The following is a 19,379-nucleotide window of genomic DNA, read 5'->3' on the forward strand; positions in this document are numbered from 1 at the left end:
GACAGTCTGGCGGTTCCTCAAAACCCAGGGTTTCCACGTGGCCCAGCAGGTCCCTTCCTGGGGTTACTCCCAAGAGAAGCGAAAACACGTCCCCACTGAAGCGTGTGTACGAGTGTTCACAAATCATAGCTCCAGAGTGAAGCAGCCCACAGGTCCGTCAGGCGAGGATCCCCCAGTGGGTCGTCGCTGTTCGCCATTAACCGGCTGAAGCGCTGAACTCAGAGGAGCCCAGTGCTCGTGGCCTGAAAACGTGCCCCGTGACGGGAGCCAGACGCAAAGGGCCACACGCTGTGTGATTCCATTTCTAGGAACCGTCCAGAATCGGCAGGTCCACAGAGGACAGAAAGCAGATTGGTGGTTGCCGGCGCTAGGAGGGGTTGGGGCTCGTGGTTGAGGGGTGTGGACTTTCTCTTTGGGGTGTGAGCTGTCCTAGAATTGATCGTCATGACTCTGAGTACATGGACAGTCGCTGTGGAGTTGCACATTTTAAATGGGCGAATTGTATGTTATGTGAGTTACATCTCAATAATGCTGTTACCTCCCCGCCCCCCCAAAAACCAAAACAAACAAACAAAAAAACTGAGTTTTGCCCTCAGGAAGAACTGCTTAGAGGCTGGTATGCAGGGTTGTTCTCAATGGCCTGAAACCCCCCTTTGCAGAGAGTATTACACAGAGAAGTGCGTCATGAACAATTACTTCGGCATCGGCCTGGATGCGAAGATCTCCCTGGACTTCAACAACAAGCGTGACGAGCACCCCGAGAAGTGCAGGTGGGTGCCGGCCCTGCGTACGCCTGGCCCTCGGCTCTTTGTTTCTCCTTCCGGCCGTGGGGTGATTTCTGGGGTGCACAGAGCCCTCAGGCAGAGTACAGACACGGAGCCCGAACGCCTCGTCAGAAAGCGGGGCGCGTCTGTGTGTCGTGGCCATGGCAGTGGCATCTCCATGTCACCCTCAGGTGGGGTCGGGGCTTGCTTCCCCACAAGGCCCTCGAGCAGGCAAATGCCACAGGAGAGGCCCCGGGGGGGTTTTGCTGGGGGTGTTCACGTTCTCCTCTAAATCACCACGTACTGTCTCCCCCTGGCCGGGGAGAGGACGGAGAGAAATGGGAAGGTTTCCTCCTGGCTGAAGTAGAAAGTCCTCTCCTCTGGGGAGACATGACAAGGGAAGAAGGGAGTTGATGTCTCCCGCCCCACCCCGTGGTGACCATCACCTGGAGGGCAGACTGTTCAGCTGTGACTTTCTAGAACTAGAGACAGGGAAGCTGGTGTGGAGTTTGGGCGGAGAACAGCCATTGATGCAGGAGGAGGGGGCCCCTTGCTGGAGAGCCTGCAGACCTGCCCCTGCCAGGTGCCCTTGTCACTCGGAGGGAGGGGGTCACAGTGGCACCCGAGGAGTTGCCCGGCAATCCCCCAACTCCTGTGTGGTTGGACCTTTCTCGGAAAACAAAATCAAGCATAAGAACTCAAAAACCTTGGAGCTCTGGGGCTCGAGTGTCGGAAAAGGCTCAGAGGTCCCCAGGGGGCATCCCTGTTACACAGCGCATGATGGGAGCCCAAATCATTTGGAGATACCCCTGTTCGTCTGAATACAACTGAAAAGGCATTCAAATGCGTGTAATTTATCAGAGCAAAATAGGTGAGGAGCAAGGTCACATGTGGTATGTTTTTAGAAACTTGGGGTCCTGGCATATAATCTTCCCTGGGTTTGTGTCTTTGAGAATGTCTGCTTAGAAAATGCCATTTCTACAAATCTACCCTTAAAAAGTAATTGGGAACTTTGGCAAAGAGGCGTTTACCAAGGGCCACTGCCACGTACGTTATAGAGCTCAGGGGTGGGAACAAGCCGAGACCCGTCGAAGGGGTTAATTCAGCGAGTGCTGGCGGGAAGTGCCCCGTTGTGGTCATTCGTGCTCAGGACCCAGGGCGGTGCTCTCCGTGCGGGGCGAAGTGCACAGTTACTGCCATTTCAGCTGTAAATCAAGTTCCTAAGGAAGTGCACTGAAGCATTCATCATCAGTACTTACAGATGTGGGGATTGTGAATTCTCCTTTGTGCTTTTCTGCCCTTTCCAAATTATCCGTGGTAAGCATAATTTTATAGCTGGAAAAAAATTGTGATTTATACGTTCTTTTGTGAGGTTCTGTAACGTCTTACCTTTTTTACCTCTCAGGGTGTGATTACTTTCTTGGCAGTGTTACTCTTTAGCAGAATTTCTGGTCAGTGAATATATCTCTTCAGCCCATCTCGCGTGGACGTGTGACAAGGGCATGTCCTCCTCATCTTAACGGTGTCGCTGCTGGGAGTGATTGCCCGATGTGACCCGTTTGTGATGAGGTGGCAGCAAGGGCCGTAGGTAGCTGTGTAGAGAAAGCTGAGACCCACGTCAGTCCTTTGCTTTCCGCCCCTAGGAGCCGAACCAAGAACATGATGTGGTATGGAGTCCTCGGCACCAGAGAGCTGCTGCACAGAACCTACAAGAACCTGGAGCAGAAGGTCCTGCTGGAGGTGAGCAGGCGGCCCCCTGCCGGCCCCGCTGCTGACCCGGCGGCCCCTCGGCCCCTCGGCCTCAGCCCAGGGCGGAGTGCTGCGGGGAGGGAGCCCCCGGCTGAAGCCTGGCTCTCTCTTCTCTCCTTTTATGCACTTCTACCGCTCAGTGTGACGGGCGACCCATCCCACTGCCCAGTCTCCAGGGAATTGCTGTCCTCAACATTCCCAGCTATGCTGGAGGGACCAACTTCTGGGGGGGCACCAAGGAGGACGATGTACGTACGGGGGTGCTGGGCGGCAGGGGCCCGAGCTCAGGGAAGGGGATGGGGGCGGGGTCACCGGAGAGGCGGCCCCTTCGGGAGCCGTGGTGGAGCCTCTCGCTCTGGGGGGGCTCCGTCAGTGAGGCGGAGGGACGGGTGCAGCGGGGCCCTTGTGCCGGCAGCGGGGACGCAGTGGAGAGCAAGGCAGGCAGGCCCAGCTCCCGCAACCTCGAAGAAGGGGTGCCAGGCAGGACAGGTGTGGTCGCAGGTGTGGCTTGGAATCCAGGCCCAGATCTGGGAAGGCTCCTAGGAGGAGGGGCATCTACACTGAGACCTGAGGGTGACTCGGGGTTGGGCAGGTCAGGTGGGTACGGGGCAGGAGCAGGCGAGCGAGGCAGGAGCAGGCGAGCGAGGCTGTTCCCAGCAGAGGGAACAGCGTGTGTGAAGGCTTGGCGGCCAGGGGGGGCCGGGTGCGGGAAGGAGGTTCTCTGATGGTGTGCATACTGGGCGGAGCACAGCGAGGTCAGAACTCCCGCGGGGTCGTGTAAGCCAGGGAGGAGTTTGGAATTTATGCCAAGAACTCTGGGAGCATTGATAGGTTTTGACCAGGGGCCTGACTTCCTTCGTACATCATAGCTAATAAAAATAGTTAACACCAGCTGCACGCTGAGCGTGTGCTGGTCACTTCTCAGCACTGTGCCTGTGTTGACGGCCCTCGTGAGGACCTGTGAGGAGCGTACCAGTGTTCGCCCCATTTGACAGATGAGGGAACCCAGCTAGAGAGACAGTAACTTGCCCAAGCTCCCACGCTAGTAAGTGGCAGGTCCGGGGTTTGATCTCAGGCAGCTGCTTTCAGGATCTGACGTGGAGACCCGTCAGCAAGTGTTCACCCCGTAGCTTCTCCTAGTAGTGGGCCTGTCCGGCTCTCACCAACGCAGCGGCCCCCGGAGTGAGAAGGATGCGCGTGGCGGGGGGGCATGTTCAGGGAAGCTGGGAGCAGAGGTCAGCTCTAAGGCCGGCCCTTCCAGACCTTTGCAGCCCCGTCATTCGATGACAAGATCTTGGAGGTGGTCGCGGTGTTCGGCAGCATGCAGATGGCCGTCTCCCGTGTCATAAAGCTGCAGCATCACCGAATCGCTCAGGTACCGGCCGGGGTCCTGGAGGCGGGAGGGACCTGGGTGGAGCTGTGGCTCACACACGTTTGGAGCGGCAGGCCTGGCCAGAAGCGCGCGCTCGAGATAATTGGGCCCCCCGGGGTGCAGAGCCCAGGAGAGTGGGCGCTTTTCCAGGATCGCCCCAGCCGCCTCCTGGTCCAGAGCCCGTTCTCACCTGCCGTGTTTTCACAAATACTTTCGAAACTGGGGCTGGCTTGTACCCTCCCTGACTCACTCTGTGGGTACCACCTGTGTCCTGCCCACCCCTGCTGAGGTGGGGTGAGATGAGACGGGCCTGGCTGACCTTGGCCCCTGGGCCTGCAGCTCTTAGGAGCCACAGCCTGAGTCTGGGAACAGCGGCCAAGCGCGTGGCCTCACTTGGCTGCTCTGAGGCCCAGCTCGGGGGTGGCAGGGTGGGTTCCCCATCCTGTACTTCTGGCAATGGGTTGGGAAGGGTGTGTCTGTCGGTGGGGTTGGGGAGGGCGATGTTCTCGTGCACAGAGATGGGGAGCTCATGCTCCCCTGAACCCGAGTCCTTTCTGTCCCCACCATGGGCTGCTTGAATTTCACAATTTTAATTCCTTGGCAGTATTTTTTGTTGAAAAGAGGAGCACTTGTTGGGTGTTTGCTCTGTCCTGGGAGTGGCCCCACGTGCCCAGGGACCCAGCAGCTCTTGGTGGTCGTGTGTCCCCGCCCTGGGCCTGGTGCTGGTGTCTGAGCACCGAGTTCCCCGCACTGCGATCACGGAGGCGGTGCTGGGTGCAGGGCAGTGGGAGCGGGGTGGGGCAGACCGCCGGGCTCCATGAGCTGCGCCCCAGGGGGGGATGCTCTGACCCCAGAGGCTGGGGGGGGGGTATGGTGTCACCCCAGGGGTCAGCCGGCCGGGGCAGGGGTGCGTAGGGCAGGACGGTGCCTGTGGTGCCGACAGCACTTGAAGGCTCCCGGGTGCAGCTCGGTGACGGCTGTGATGTTTGCTCAGTGTCGCACGGTGAAGATCTCCATCCTGGGGGATGAGGGCGTACCTGTGCAGGTGGACGGAGAGGCCTGGATCCAGCCGCCAGGGTACATTCGGATTATCCACAAGAACCGGGCCCAGACGCTCACCAGGGACCGGGTAAGACGGACTGCCTGCGGCGCACATGTGCCCCTTCTAGGAGAAGACCTGGAGTTTTTAACGTTTTGTTCCAGGAATTTATTTATTTTTTTTGAAGATTAAGATTAAGTGAACAGGGCTCTAATTTCTAGGATCACTCCCTCTCCCCCCAGCGTTAAAAAGAATGTCTCCCTTTCTAGCTGGTTATCCCGCCCGTGTCCCAGCGGTGCTTGTGGTTAGATGTGTGCTCGCAGGAGAGAGTGTAACGCTGGCTCCCGCACCCTAGGCCTTTGAGAACACCCTGAAGTCCTGGGAGGACAAGCAGAAGTGTGAGCTGCCCCGCCCTCCGCCGTTCTCTCTGCACCCGGAGATCCTGTCCGCGGAGGAAGCCGACCAGATGGACCGGTTTGGGCGGGCAGCGGGGGCCCTCATCCACAGGTTGGCGCCACCTTCCCTCCGCGGTCCACTCCTCCGCCAGTGCGCCCGGGCCCCCTGATGTCATGGGGATGACCCAGGTCCGTGGCTGGGCCGCAGGCATTGAGATGCCCCTGCCGGATCTTATGTGCCGTCTGCCTCCTTCCCGAGGGCCCGGCCCGGGTTTCTGCTAACCCCGGGCTTTGGTATTTTCACTAACTGTCTTCCAGGGATTACTCGGGGTTTATGCAGGTGGAAGCTTCACACCACAGGCATTTTCAGAGGTAGCTCATAGGTTTTACAGCCTATCCCGGATCTCTGAGAATAGTATCCCTCCTGCCTCCTTTACCCCCCAGAGAGCGGGTTTGCTCTTAAGAAGCAGACCTTGTAGTTATTTTGAAAAAACAAAAGCCAGCAGCCAAAGGCATTTCCTTCTCCTACGCAGCCTCCCAGAGCCACTGCGGACCTTCCAGCACGGTGGTCGCCGCTCTGCCCACTGTCCGTTCTCCCCACCCCCCGCTGTGTCCACCTACCTCGCTCCAGCATGGCCCTTCCGCCTGGTGACCTGGGCCCTCTCGGTGGCCACATCCGCTGACCCCCTTCAGCCGCTGTCTGGCTGTGTCTTTGCATTGTACCTCCCCTCCCTGCCTCACCTCTCCCTCCCGGGAGCCGCCGCAGGCCTGGTGCTCCTCCACGGCCCTGTCCAGCTTCTTCCTGGCTTTCTCCTCTGCCTCCTGCTACTTACCCGCTCGCTGTTTTACAAGGTGTAGGTCTCATTTTGGGCATTTACTTCCTTGGCTGAGTTTCTAGAAAAGTTTGGGATTTTGTTGTCAGATTTCCCATTTAAGGCCTCCTCTGCCACCGGTCAGGAAATGATCGGCCGTCACGGGTCATCATGGTCGAGTCATGGTCTTGTCGGCCCTCTGGGCCGAACCTGGGCTTGCGTTCCAGCGAGGTGACTCACAGGCTGCCGCTCTTTGGTCTGATGCGTGCCGTGTCTCCCTCTAGTATCCGGGAAATAGCGCAGTCCCACCGAGACGTGGAGCAGGAGCTCGCCCACGCCGTCAACGCCAGCTCCAAGTCCATGGACCGAGTGTACGGCAGGCCCAGGGCCACAGAGGTGCCTGCGCTTTTCCGGTCTTTCTCCTGTGGACCCCTTTCGCCCTCGGGCCGTCTCCACGGTGTCTGTTCTGGTTCCTCTCAGGGGCTGAGCTGCAGCTTCGTGCTGGAGATGGTGAATAACGTCAGAGCTCTGCGCAGCGAGACGGAGCTGCTGCTGGCGGGGAAGCTGGCCCTGGTGAGCTGGGGGGCCGCTTGCTGTGCGCACAGAGGGCAGCCCGTCTCAGCCCAGGATCCCCGGCCTTGAGAATTCTAGGCCCCCCGTCGGAGGGGCCTCAGAGGCCATCTGAGCTGACGGTGTGGCGATGCTCAAACCCTCCGGCCCCATCTCGCCACGTCATCTCCAGGGTGTCCGAGACTGGCGGACGGGACCTCCTGTGTCGTAGACGGCGCTCTGCCCCAGACCCCCCAGGTGTGCGGCCACCGCCACGGCCAGGCTGGCCAGCCTTTTCCCCGCCCCCAGAGTCGGCCGCCCTTCCTCGCTCAGCCCTGCAAACCTGGCTGATGAGTCAGCCCTGCGGAGGCGTGTGGCTGGAGCTGGATTGAATCGCAGAAGCTAGCACAGGGCAGACCCGAGAGAGCGCCTGGCCAACCTCCTTGTTTTAAAAAAACGAGGATGTGGAAGGTCAAGGAGGCGAAGGCACTGGAGAACCCCCCTAAGAGTCCAGTTCCACACTCTCTGCTCTCATTCCAAAATACCACGCTGTCCTGACACGTTCCAGCTGCTGCCTCCGCGGCCCCACCATGCTTCCTGTGCTCTGGTGCAGGCAGGCTGCTCCCCCGCTTCCGAGAGAGGGTCCCGAGGAAACCAGAGCAGATGACCCGTCAGCCCTGCTGGTGCGATTTTCAGACGAGCTTGGTCTGCCCCATCATTTACGAGAGGAGAGTTTAATTCTCTCACCCGACACTACTTAAGAGGGGAGGTTCTGAGTTTGGCCCTTAAGTGGCGTTCTGTGACTCAGGTTCCTTGCAAGTTTTTAGAACACTCTCTGAGAGCAGCCCATCCCCTGGGGCAGACCTCCCGTCTGCGTGGGGCTCTGCCACAGCCCCAGCTCCTCCCTGCCGGTCACCAGCTGTGTCTCTTCCCTCCCTGCCTGGAGCAGCAGTTGGACCCCCCTCAGAAGGAGCGGCTCACGGCTGCCCTCGTCGAGATGGGCCAGCAGCTCAGGAAGCTGGCGGACACCCCCTGGCTGTGCCAGCCCATGGAGCCTGGTGAGGAAGAGGTATGTGGGTCACAGGGCTTCAGCGCGGCGTCCCTGGACACAGGGGCGCTCCCTTCGGTGCCTGAACTCACGTGCTCTGTCCAGCTTTGGGATTAAGGTGGTGTTGGTCCCGCAGCCCCTCATCTGGCCTCCCACGCTTCTCTTTTAAGATGCCTTCAAGGCACAGAGATGAACTTTGGCAGGTAGGAAGGAATTGGGAATTGCTGTTAAGAATGACCCTTGGTGAGTGGGGCACAAGTTGCCCTTGGCAACAGAACTGCGGGGCTGTCCAGGACATAGGTGGAAAGAAGGCTGAGCCCAGCCCCACTATTTGCCCCCAGTGTGGAGGCACATCGGTTAGCTAAACAGCAACTTCTTGGGAGTTTGTTGTTGACAAGGGCAGAGTTGCTGTGTTCAACTCACAGTCACGCTTTTCTGTTGTGCGTATTTAGAGACCCAGCTTGCGTAGGTCTTATAGCTGGGACAACAGATGGGATGCTGGGCATATGCGCGCTGGGGGTAGTGTCTCCTGAAGCAGGAGAGGCAGGAAGAAGGCCCTGGAGAGGCGCTTGTTTGGTGGTTGGTTTTTGCGGGCAGCACCTGGAGAGAGGCAAACCCTAGATGGCCTTCCTCTCAAGGGTGGAACAGAGGTGGGCCAGGAGAAAAGTTCACCAGGTAAAGAACTGCTAGACACATTAGGCGCCCCTGCTGCCGGCTCGACTGTTAGGACCCATGGGCAGCAATAGGGCAAGTGGACAGGGGGCCGGCAGTCCAGAGCTCTTCTTGAATATGCAGGCGTTTGTTGACAAATGTGAACCCCGCATGGAAAACTGACTCAGAGGCCTTCCAGCCAAGAAACAAAACTCAGCAACTGAAGAATGAGGACATTTTGGTTCAGAGGGCCAGGCCAAGCTCATCAAAATTTGTAGTTAATTATAAATATAAAAATTTCATTTAAAGAAAATTACTAAAATAATAATACGTAAAATATTCATCAAATGTAGCAGTAACCTAGGCCTGTGATTCCAGATTATGTTTTCAAAGCCTGTGAAGTGTGGGCAGTGCAGTGGGGAGACAGGGAAGAGGACATGGACAGGAGTGAGGGCACATTAAATCCCTCCTCTTACAGTGGAGGAAGGTTAATGAAAGTTCTTGACTTTGATAATTAGAGAAAGGTAGAGTTAATTGTGTTTTAAAAACTTAAATGTAGTTTTAAAGGTAGCTTCTAGTAAAATTGAAAAGGTGTATGTCTTTTTGAATCACCACAAAAGACACAAGCAAAATGTAGCCTGTATCGTAAAAGAAAATAAAAGAAGTAGTAACGGTGGAGCTAACAGCATAAAAATAAGAAAATAGAAAATAATATAACTGCTCCTCTTAAAAGCAAATTATTCTTAGATTGTGTTAAAAAAAAAGAAATCTAACCAAATACTAGTCACAGGAGCCCAGTTTTCTCTTCCATACCCTCAATAAAAAATTGTGACCCAGAAAGATTAAAAATAAAACAATTTCAAGAAAACACAATAAAAAATCCAAAGTAACAATGTAAAAATAGAATTGCATACCTAAGGCAGTAAATGATAGAGGATCACTTTATATTGGTAAAAGATAATAACCGTATCATTATACTATATACTGTATAATTCTGAGATAAACTTATGATGGTTATAATAATGATAAAATCTTGTCCTAATACAGCATTTAAATGAGTTAAAGTATGTATTTCCCAATATGTGAGTTTTTTTCTAATACGTTTTTTGTTATTGATTTTTAACTTAATTTCACTGTGTTCAAAGGCAGTTGTTTGTATGTTACCAGTCTTCTGAAATCTGTTGAAACTTACTTAATGGCCCAAAAGGTGGTCAGTTTTTATAAATGTACCTTATATCCAGTTGTAATTATTTACGTCATTAAGTCCTTACTTTGTTTTTTATTTTTGTGTCTTCTTGATCTGTCAGTTACTGTTGAACTCTCTGACCGTGAATGTAGATGTCTCAGTTTATCCTTGCGGTTTTGTGTATATTTGCTGTATGTATTTTGAGGCTATGTTATGGAGTGCCTACAAGTTTTATCATTATATAAAGGCCTTTATTAATTCTTTTTGTTTTCAAGTCCACTTGTTTGGTATATTCTTTTTCATACTTTCACTTTCACGCTTTATTTGGAGTGTCGCTCTTATAAATAGCATTGCTAAATTTGGGGTTTTCAGTATAGTACTCTGTGTTTTGATTGGAGAGTTCAGTCTATTTACATTTATTATGATTATGATATTTAGATATATTTTTACCATATTTTGTGCTTTCTGTTTGTCCCATTTTTTTTGTTTCTTTTCGTTTCTCCCTTTTGATTGATGAGTCTCTCCTTCTTCCCACACAATTCTGTTTGTCCCCTCTACTAGTTTGGAAATATGTACTCTGTTCTTTCAGTGATTACCCCCAAAATTTTAATCTTAATTTACATGCATAAAATATGTAAAGCTACAACTTCTTGAAATGATAGAAAGTGTCAGAAACCCAATTTTGTAGTGTGAGCTATCCCTATCAGTCCGTGATTAATCACGTAAAACAAACTGTCACAACACCTGAACAAAGCAAGTTGATAGAATACATATATGTAGAATATATATACAAGTATATATCATGCTTCTCTATAGAGAGAATTTTATACTCTGCAAGGAGGGGATATGCTTTCTTTTCTGTTGCCCATAGGACATTTTGAAAATCTGATCGTTTTCTAAACTAGGACTACTACTGATGGTATGAAACTCTCTGTTATCATTGTAGAAATTGAGAGGAAGAGTTTAGAAACTTTTAAGCACTTGAAAGGGAAACTTTCTTTATGTTGAAAATAATAAATTTTTTTTTATAAATTTATTTATTTATTCATTTATTTTTGGCCGCGTTGGGTCTTCGTTGCTGTGCGTGGGCTTTCTCTGGTTGCAGTGAGCGGGGGCTGCTCTTTGTTGCAGTGCGTGGGCTTCTCATTGCGGTGGCTTCTCTTGTTGCAGAGCATGGGCTCTAGGCCCGCACGGGCTTCAGTAGTTGTGGCACGTGGGCTCAGTAGTTGTGGCTCACGGGCTCTAGAGCGCAGGCTCAGTAGTTGTGGCACACGGGCTTAGTTGCTCCGCGGCATGTGGGATCTTCCCAGACCAGGGCTGGAACCTGTGTCCCCTGCGTTGGCAGGCGGATTCTTAACCACTGTGCCACCAGGGAAGTCCCAATAAAAAACTGAGGTTTGTATTTTGTATGCCTTTTGGGGGTTTCATTTTTCTAGTAATTTGTCTTTCTTTCTTTCATTAAAGTACCAGTCCACTGTGGAATGGGAATTTTTAAAGCTGGTTCTTTTCCAGGGGTAGTTTGAGCAGCACAGCTCTAGGCCACAAGGAAACCTCAGATACTAACTCAGAACAGAAATTGTGCCAACTGTAAACCATGTCCCCTGTGCTCCCAGTGTGCTGCTCTGCGCAGGTGGGTAGCTTCTGCCTCCATGCAGATTCTTCAGTGAAGACAGGGAGGGCAACGATTTTCTTCAGTTCATGGGCAGGGTAGCAGCTGCTGCGGTGGGAGGCTCACAGCCTGGTGCCCAGTTGCAGGGTAACCAAGCACCTCAGTTTATTTGGGACTGTCAGGTCTTAGTACTAAAAGCCCATGCCACAGGGATTGTGTGGCTCTAAAGCTTTAAGCCTAAAAGCGTTTTCAGAACAACTATCACCAAATGCCATGCAGCCACCATGGAAACAAACACAGAGCACCACGAGTCCTCCCTGGACGGCTGACCTGAATGCTGGTCTGCCTCATGAACCCTCTAGGCCACGTCTAGAGTGGCCCTGGTTTCCAGGGTTCCTAGATGTGGGCTGCTGAGACGGAGCAGATGTTAGTTCTTGCAGTAGTAGGTGGGAAATAGTACCGATGGCACCTGAGGTTTAGTTGCAAAACCAGAAACCCTCTGGAGCCAGCTGGGGTGGTGTTACTGCAGGCATTCACCCGACGGGGCCTGAGGCCAGAAACCGAGGGCCAGGGGTCCCGGGAGTGAAGGGAAAACCACGCTGGCTCCTGGGCTCCTGGCTTCTCCAGCCAACTCCGCTGGTGCCTTCCAGTTCAGTGCTGCCACCCTCTGGGACTCTGGCTCGTCCCCCCCATGCAAGGGACCAGGAGGAGGTGAAGTGTGAAGGGCAAAGGGAACCTTGGAGGGGGAGGCACCATATTTCTACTGGCATAAAAATAGGAAAATCATTTATTTGAAAGGAAAAAAAGTGATAGATAGGTCTTTGAGCTGGTTCTTTGAAAGGAAAGTAAAAAAAAACCATCCTCTGGCACGTGTAATCCGGGGTGGGGGGGAAATGAACAAAATGAAGTGATAAGGGGAATATAACAACAGATATGAGAATTAATCAAGTTATAGCATATACAAAGAAATGACAATGAATCTTACAATCTTGATGAAACTGTTGATTTTTCAGAAAAAATTTAAATTACACAAATTGAAATCTCAAGATATTTTAAAAGGAATAGTCACAGAACAACTTGAAAAAATAAATTTTACTTCCAAAGGGAAAATGTCACGGAATATATAATTTCCATATATAAGAAAGTGTCAAAGCTGGAAAAAGATGGACATTGTCCCAGTTCATTTTTTAAAATTGTGGTAGAAAAACACAATTTACCATCTTTGTCATTTTTAAGTGTATAGTTCAAGTAGTGTTGAGTATATTCACATTGTTAGGAAACAGATCTCCAGAACTTTAAACATTTCATTTTTAAAAAACCAGCACATTGGATTCCAGACTTCAGTATTATCAGCAGATCCCTTGAAGTTATTTCTTTAAATCAAATAGTTGATGAAAGAAGTTCTTTATAAAAGAATTCTAGCTGGAGCGTGTAGGATTAAAGCGCCATTTTGCGTCCCTGGGGACACGAGATTGATGGAATTAGCAGCTCTGGACCACCCGGGGAGTGGGGAGGTAGGGAGACACCCATCAGAGCCAGAGCGCGAGTTGTCCTGCAGGGCAGATGCCTGGTCTCTCTACAGGTGACCCTGAGGAGGAGAGACTGAGCCACAAGAGTTGGGTGTCCCCTGTGAACCCCGTCAGGGTCCTGATTCAAAGGTTTGCTCCAAAGGTTTATCCACACATATCCAGCTGTGAGGATAGACCTTTGGAGCAGTTGGGGAGATCTGATACAAATGGATTCATGAGAGCCAAATGAATTCTTGTTAGTGGTATCAGGTGTGATAAGGTGCCAGAGTATGTTTTCAAAAGAGTATTCTTAGAGTTGCATACTGAAGTACTTATGGGTGGAGTAATTTGATGTCTGAAATCTGCTTTTAAAAGGCCGAGGAGATTAAATAAGATAACAGGTCGATAATCAGCCACATTCTACTAGTCTCCCCGTCTTACCAGTGGAAGAAAATATGCATATTGAAAAAGTTAGAAGTAAATTTACAGCTCATGTTTGCATTGAAGAAAGAAGTTGTAGAGTCAGGAATCGGATTTTGTGCGGATTCTGGAGAGTACCTGCCTCACACGTGGCCACCCCTCCTGCAGGCGGCGCTGAGGGGCGAGGGGCTGCTCATCTTGGGGCAGGAGAGCCCGTGACTGTGGTGACCGCCTGGGAGGTAGAGTTCTTGCGTAGAGCAGCTGTGCTAGAATGGGTGCTTGATAGTTTTGCCAAGAATAAGACATCTGTAAAAACAAGTTTCTGCAGTACGCACAGTCATTGACTAGAAAATGTCATTGTAAGAGGTCTCTTTCCACGAAGATGACCGTGCAGGGGCGTGATGAAGATGCAGGGTCACGACAGACGGGGTGTGGAGATGCTTAGTATTTCCAGGCTCTAGGTTGGGTGCAATCCCAGTGAAAATGCCGGTGGAGTTTTTTTAGTGCGACCCGATGTCCCCGTCAGATCTGAAAGTGTGTCATAAAGCTGCGCAGTCCTAACTGTGCCGGTCGCCGTGGGGATGTAGGTAGACAGGGCCCAGGGGCAGAATCCAGGCCGGCGGGGCCAGGAAGAAAGTGGCACACCTGAAAAATAAGGAAATTACGCTTTCTTTATTTGTGAATAGGTTTATACACATTATCAGAACAGGTACGTGTTTGTGTGTGCACAGAATGCTTTACTGGCGGAGACCCCTGCCCTAGCTTCTGTGAGAATCAACAGAGAAGGTCCACAGACCCGTGGGGAAGGGGCAGTGATGGCTCCGCCGTGCCCTGGACTGCTCTGTGGGGAGGTGGCCACCGAGCAGGGACCCTGTCCCCGTGTCCCTCTTACTCCCTCTTACTCCCTTCCCTCCTTGATTCTGCCTCAGGGAGCAGATGGCAAGGAAACAGTGCAAAGTGCAGGAAAAGCTTTATTTAGAAAGATACTCGCGATACTGATAGTCAAAGCCCGCCAGTGCAATGCTGGAAGAGTGGCTAATAACTTACCAATCTTGATATAATGGTCCTGATACTTAAATAATATAGAGAGAGCTTTCTAGTCACATGAGAAGTAAACACTATAAAATGAAAAAAATAGAATATGAAAATAGATACTTATCACTGTGAAACCGCTTTTTAAAGGCATTAAAAATCAGCAATAAAGACTAAAAGTCAAGGAAAAGCCCGGGAATAAGAGTATCAGGAACGACGTGTCTTCCTAGCTCCGTGCCGGTGTGGTCGAGGGGTGGCTGAGGTCTTGGTGAACCGGGGTCTGACTCTCACCGTTTCTCGTTTGCCCCACAGAACGTGATGCTGGATCTTTCCAAGCGCAGCCGCAGCGGTAAATTCCGCCTGGTGACCAAGTTTAAGAAGGAGAAGAATAACAAGAACAGAGAAGCTCGCAGCAGCCTGGGAGCCCCGGGTACCTGCCCTCTCCTGTTCTCCTGGCCGCCCGGGCTGTGCGGGGCCCAGGCTCTGCTTTCTCCCTGGCCTCGTGCTCGTCCCCGTCGTCCCGGGGCCACGGCCTCCAGTCATGCCCTGCGCCGACTCGTCTGTGGCTACAGAACCGCACCCCGGCTTTCCCGCTCCACGTGGGAGGCTCACCGGTGTCACGCCCTGCCCTGAACTTGCTCCCGGTGCAGATTCTGGGTGACAGACAGGCCACCGAGCCGCCTGCCTGCGCTAGATTGGGGCGCGAGGTGGGGAGGAGACAGCAGAGGTGACAAGACAGAGACACAGCTCACACTCTGGCCACACGTTGGCCCCCTGTGCCTGCTTCCTCTGCGGGGCTGCTCGTCCCCCATTAATCAGTTCATTGATCAAGGCCCCTGCGCCGGGAACCTGGGCTGCCAGTGGCCCTGGGCCGTGAAATCAATAGAAAATGGCACTAAAGGATGTTTCTCCTCTGGGTCAGTAAACTGGGGCTTTAGAATCTCCATTCAAAGTGTCGGCCCTGAGCACAGCTGCCCCCAGGCTCTCAGGTGCTGGGCGGCCCCAAGCCTGGATTTGGGGATGGCATTTGCTGCCAGTAAGGGTAGCTCCTTTTGATTTTTCTTCTTCGCATGTTTGTCCAGAAATTGGGTTTCTTTGAATGATGGTGGCTCTGACTCCATGGAATCTCTGCATCTGTTTCCCTTCCCGCTGTGGGCTGGAAGTGAAATGGACCCCTCTAGAAGGGAGAGGGAAGCTGACCTCAGCCGCAGTCAGACCCATGTGTCCCTCCTGGGACAGAAGGCTGCCGGTGACCTGGCAGGAAAGGACACCAGCTTGTGCGGCAGCTCACGCCCCCGAGGGCGGGCAGCTCCCCGCCTCTTTCTGCACAGCCTGGGGCGGCACCTGGGGCTGGTGGTGGGTGCCTGCCTGCTGGGGCGTCTCGGGCGCGGGCCGCCGCCTGCTTGGCGCTGGGCTCTGGGCACTCATTGCACTCGTGCTTTTCCGTCTCCGACAGTTCACCTCTGGGGCACAGAGGAGGTTGCTGCCTGGCTGGAGCACCTCAGTCTCTGTGAGTATAAGGACATCTTCACGCGGCACGACATCCGGGGCTCAGAGCTCCTGCACCTGGAGCGGAGGGACCTTAAGGTACTTCCGCAGCGTCTCCTGGGCAGGCGCACCTGCGCTCCCCGCGGCTCCCCTGTCCCCTCCCTCTGACCTGGCCGTGTCCCAGCGTCAGTAGTCTCCTCACCGTTCTTCTCAGGCCTTTGTGCGCCACCCGGGGTGACGACCTGGGGGTGATGCGCGGCGGCTCCCAGACGCGATGTCTCACCTGCCGCGGCCAAAGCCCGAGCAGACCCCGTGGGCAGCCTCGCGCTCTCAGCCTAATTGGACAGTGAACCACGTTAGCGTTAAAAACCCTTTGGGGAACGCAGCCCTCCGCTAGCCGAGCTGAAGCGTTCTCTGTGATGACAGCCATCCGGGTGAAGGGGACCCAGCGGACGGGGTACCTTCCCCAGTTGGCCGCTTTTCGGCTCCCGCAGTGGCCACGCTCGCCCGTCTCCCTCCCCTCGGGAGGACGCGGGGCGGCCTGACCCGGGGCTCCCGCAGCCTGGCTCTCTGTGCCGCTCAGGCCGCGTCCCGAGAGGCTGAGAGGCCGCCGGGGGCGTCGGGATGGTGGCGCCCTTGGGTCGCCTGCCTCGCTCGCTCATCTGTGTCCTGCTCCGTGTGCCCTTGACGACTCCTGTCAGGGACCGGGACGTGGCGGGCGGCCGCGGGCTGCTGGTTTCGGGCGGCGTCTCCGGCCGCGTCCCCCGTTGTCGCTGTCACCCTCACTCGTGTTTGGACGCGGGCGGCGGCGCGCCGGGGCCGTCCCCCCCCCGCCCCCGCCCCCGCCCCCGCCCGCCACCACCCGGGCCTGAGCGCTCTCCTCTCCTTGCAGGACCTCGGCGTGACCAAGGTGGGCCACATGAAGAGGATCCTGTGTGGCATCAAGGAGCTGAGCCGCAGCACCCCTGCCGCCGAGGCCTAGCCTCCGCCCTCTGGGCCTGCGTTCCCCGCGCCTCCCGCGACTGAGCCGGCCCGGCGCCGCTCATGGTGCTACTCCCGCCGCTCCGACCCGGCCCGGCGGCCCGGCTTCCGGGTCCCGACCCGCAACACAGCTACCTTCCAGCCGCCGCCGCCCCCGCCCCGGGCCTGGGCTCCTCCGCGTGCCCTCCGCGTGCAGCGTGGGGCACCGTCTCCCGCCCCGCCGGCGCGCTGCATCCCCGCGCGTCCCAGTCCCCTGGTGTGAGCGCGGCCTGGCTGCCTTCCGTCCCGCCGGTTCAGTTTGACACGAAGGCGACGCTGGCTCCCCCTTAAGCCCAGCACACGGTAGTTAAGGTCCGGGGCTGACGAGCTCGCGCCCCGTCCGTCTCGGTCCCTGGACCGCGGGCGCGGGGTCCGCTCTGTGCCCAGGACGCCTGGCCTGTCGTCTCCCCGCGGACAGAGGCTGGTCCGTGTTTCTGTGTGGAGGAGGCTTCCCGGGCTGCCGGGGGCGTCAGGGGCCGCCCAGAGTTTCTCACCCCGGGGCGACTTCTCGCCTCGAGCCGCCAGGTCGGCGTCCCTCCGCGGGGAGGAAGCTGAGCCGGGACCGGCCCCGGCGGCACCCCGGGCCTCACCGCCGGGGACTTGGCCCTTTTCTCCCCTTCCGCCTCCCGGCAAGGGGCCCGTGGGGCGCGCGGCGGAGCAGCGTTGACCTGCCGCTCGCTTCGCACACGCGCTGCCGGCTCCCCGCCCGCCGCGCAGTCGGCCGCTGCCTCTGGCCGGCGGGGGCTCCCCTGGCGGGCCTCCCGGCGCTGAGCTCGGCCGAGGCCCTGTCCCAGGCCAGCTTGTCCCCGCGGGCGGGGTGGCCGCGCTCTGCACGTGCGCTCAGCCGCCCCCCGGAGGTGAGACCCGGCGGTTGTGTGTCACTCTCCGCCCCGAGGTTCCCGCCCATCAGAGCCGCTGCCGCCGCTGCGGGTGGAGGGAGGTGGAGGAAACCCAGTCGCCACAAGTCCCTGGGTTTCAAAGTAGAACAGGCTGGCCCGGCCCGCGGTGCCAGACGCCGTCTGCTCTGTTGCTTCGGGCGGGGGCACCCCGGGCTCTGAGGCCCTCAGGGCCGACGCACAGGCGGGGACTCGGCGGAGGAGGGCGCACCGCGGCCCTCAGCGCCCTCCCGCGGGAAAGCCTTAGGCTTAGGTCAAGCGTGGTGTTTAAAGGTAATGTCGTCAGTGATTAGAGCGACACTGTTTACGTGAAACCACTTTCTGAGGGTAGTAAGTTAGAGCGAGTGGCATAAACACGAGCGTTGCGCGAAGCCGCGTCCGCAGGGCGGCGTCCCACGCGCGTTGTGGTGCGTGTTGCCGCGCGTGGGGCTGCCCTCCGGGCCCCCGGCCCTCCGTGCGGCTGGACGGCTGTCCCTCGGGGCCCCGCGGTCTCACGGTCCTGTCAGTGTAGAGGGAGGGAGGAGGGATCCCTGGAGTCTTGGAGAAAAGGTTTTGTGCCCTCTGGTGGGGCTTTCCCCATATTTATGATCTTAATTTATACAGCGCCCACCGTGGAAGCAAACGCCTCCTGTATCGCTATGTACATATCCACATCTGGGGTTGTAAATACGTTGTTCTGTGTATAAATAAAACAAGCCTGTTTTTGATCTTACACTGTCGGGTTTCTTGTTTTCGTTCCTTGTGCTTGGACGTAAGATGTCGTTGCCAAAAATCTTCCCGAACTGGGTTCAGAATTACGTTTTTCAGCCGCTCTAAAAGCAGGTTGAATTGGCGGTGGCTGAAAAGCAAAGTGGGAAGAATGCCATTGTATTATTTAGGGTGTAGGTTCTAGGATCTGTTGAATTAAAAATTCAGCAACCTTGGGGCCGGGTAGCACCAAGGTTCTCAGGCTTAATCACATGCAGCTTCAGCCCAACCTACTGAGGGCCGCGTCATTTTAGCTAATATCCTAACCTCCTAAGTCTTTAACATGTAACTGCAAACCGGAGCTCTTCTACTTACCTCTCTGTTTAATCATAGTACCTTTATTACAAGGGAGCTGCCTCTCCAAGCTCAAGGTCACTTTAATCATCCCCCAGTTTCCTGGGGTGAGGGATGGGGGCTGGGATCACGGAGTCGAGAACCAGGCTGGCAGGGTACCATAGGGCTGTGTGGGCTTTGGATGTGTATGTAGGTTGCCTCCCCAGAAGCTTCCTTCTCTCTCCTCCCATGCTTAGTAGAGCCCCATTTTTGTCCTGGTGTGCATGCTTCTCCCAGCCGGCCATCCAGGATCAGGCCTCATGCTTGCAGGAGAACTGCCACTGTTCCAGGGAGCACATCCAAACATGACCACGCCCAGGCTAAGGTGTGGGTGTATAGGGGGTTGTCTCTTCTGCGTCTCTTTTTAAGGTAAAAGGAAACCTTTCAGAAAGTCTGGCTTCCACTGACCTCCCCTAATGTCTCATCGTCTAGAATTGTATCACACACTCATGACTGAACTGGTGGGCGCAGAGGGAACGGGGCTATGCCAGTGATGGCTGATCACGGTGCTGCTGGCCTAACACATTTCTGTTACTTTATGCCAGGTGCCGGCTTAAGGACTGTGCACATCCTAACTCACCTGTTCCTTAGCAATCCTACCAGGTGGGTATCTGCATTTTTTTTTAAAGATTTATTGATTGATTGATTGATTGATTGCTATGTTGGGTCTTCGTTTCTGTGCTAGGGCTTTCTCTAGTTGCGGCAAGCGGGGGCCACTCTTCATCGCGGTGCGCGGGCCTCTCACTATCGCGGCCTCTCTT

The 19,379-nt window shown here is 54.9% G+C and overlaps 1 protein-coding gene across 3 annotated transcripts in view; it reads left to right on the forward strand.

The window, feature by feature from the left end:
• The window catches only part of DGKD (diacylglycerol kinase delta), a 108,550-nt gene extending 90,300 nt beyond the window's left edge, over positions 1–18,250 (forward strand). For 2 of the 3 annotated variants that reach the window (XM_059928960.1, XM_059928961.1), the window contains exons 19-30: positions 660–770; positions 2,408–2,504; positions 2,654–2,761; positions 3,775–3,888; positions 4,880–5,014; positions 5,280–5,431; positions 6,416–6,527; positions 6,612–6,704; positions 7,630–7,749; positions 14,447–14,564; positions 15,591–15,721; positions 16,515–18,250. In XM_059928960.1, coding sequence (XP_059784943.1) covers positions 660–770; positions 2,408–2,504; positions 2,654–2,761; positions 3,775–3,888; positions 4,880–5,014; positions 5,280–5,431; positions 6,416–6,527; positions 6,612–6,704; positions 7,630–7,749; positions 14,447–14,564; positions 15,591–15,721; positions 16,515–16,604 — 1,381 coding nt within the window. In that variant the 3' untranslated portion in view covers positions 16,605–18,250. Of the gene's footprint in view, positions 1–659; positions 771–2,407; positions 2,505–2,653; positions 2,762–3,774; positions 3,889–4,879; positions 5,015–5,279; positions 5,432–6,415; positions 6,528–6,611; positions 6,705–7,629; positions 7,750–14,446; positions 14,565–15,590; positions 15,722–16,514 lie in introns of those variants that run through there. The other variant, XM_059928962.1, reaches the window with a different exon arrangement.
• The last annotated feature ends 1,129 nt before the right edge of the window (positions 18,251–19,379 follow it).

This window comes from Balaenoptera ricei, chromosome 7 (assembly GCF_028023285.1).
Source record: "Balaenoptera ricei isolate mBalRic1 chromosome 7, mBalRic1.hap2, whole genome shotgun sequence".
Taxonomy (NCBI): domain Eukaryota; kingdom Metazoa; phylum Chordata; class Mammalia; order Artiodactyla; family Balaenopteridae; genus Balaenoptera; species Balaenoptera ricei.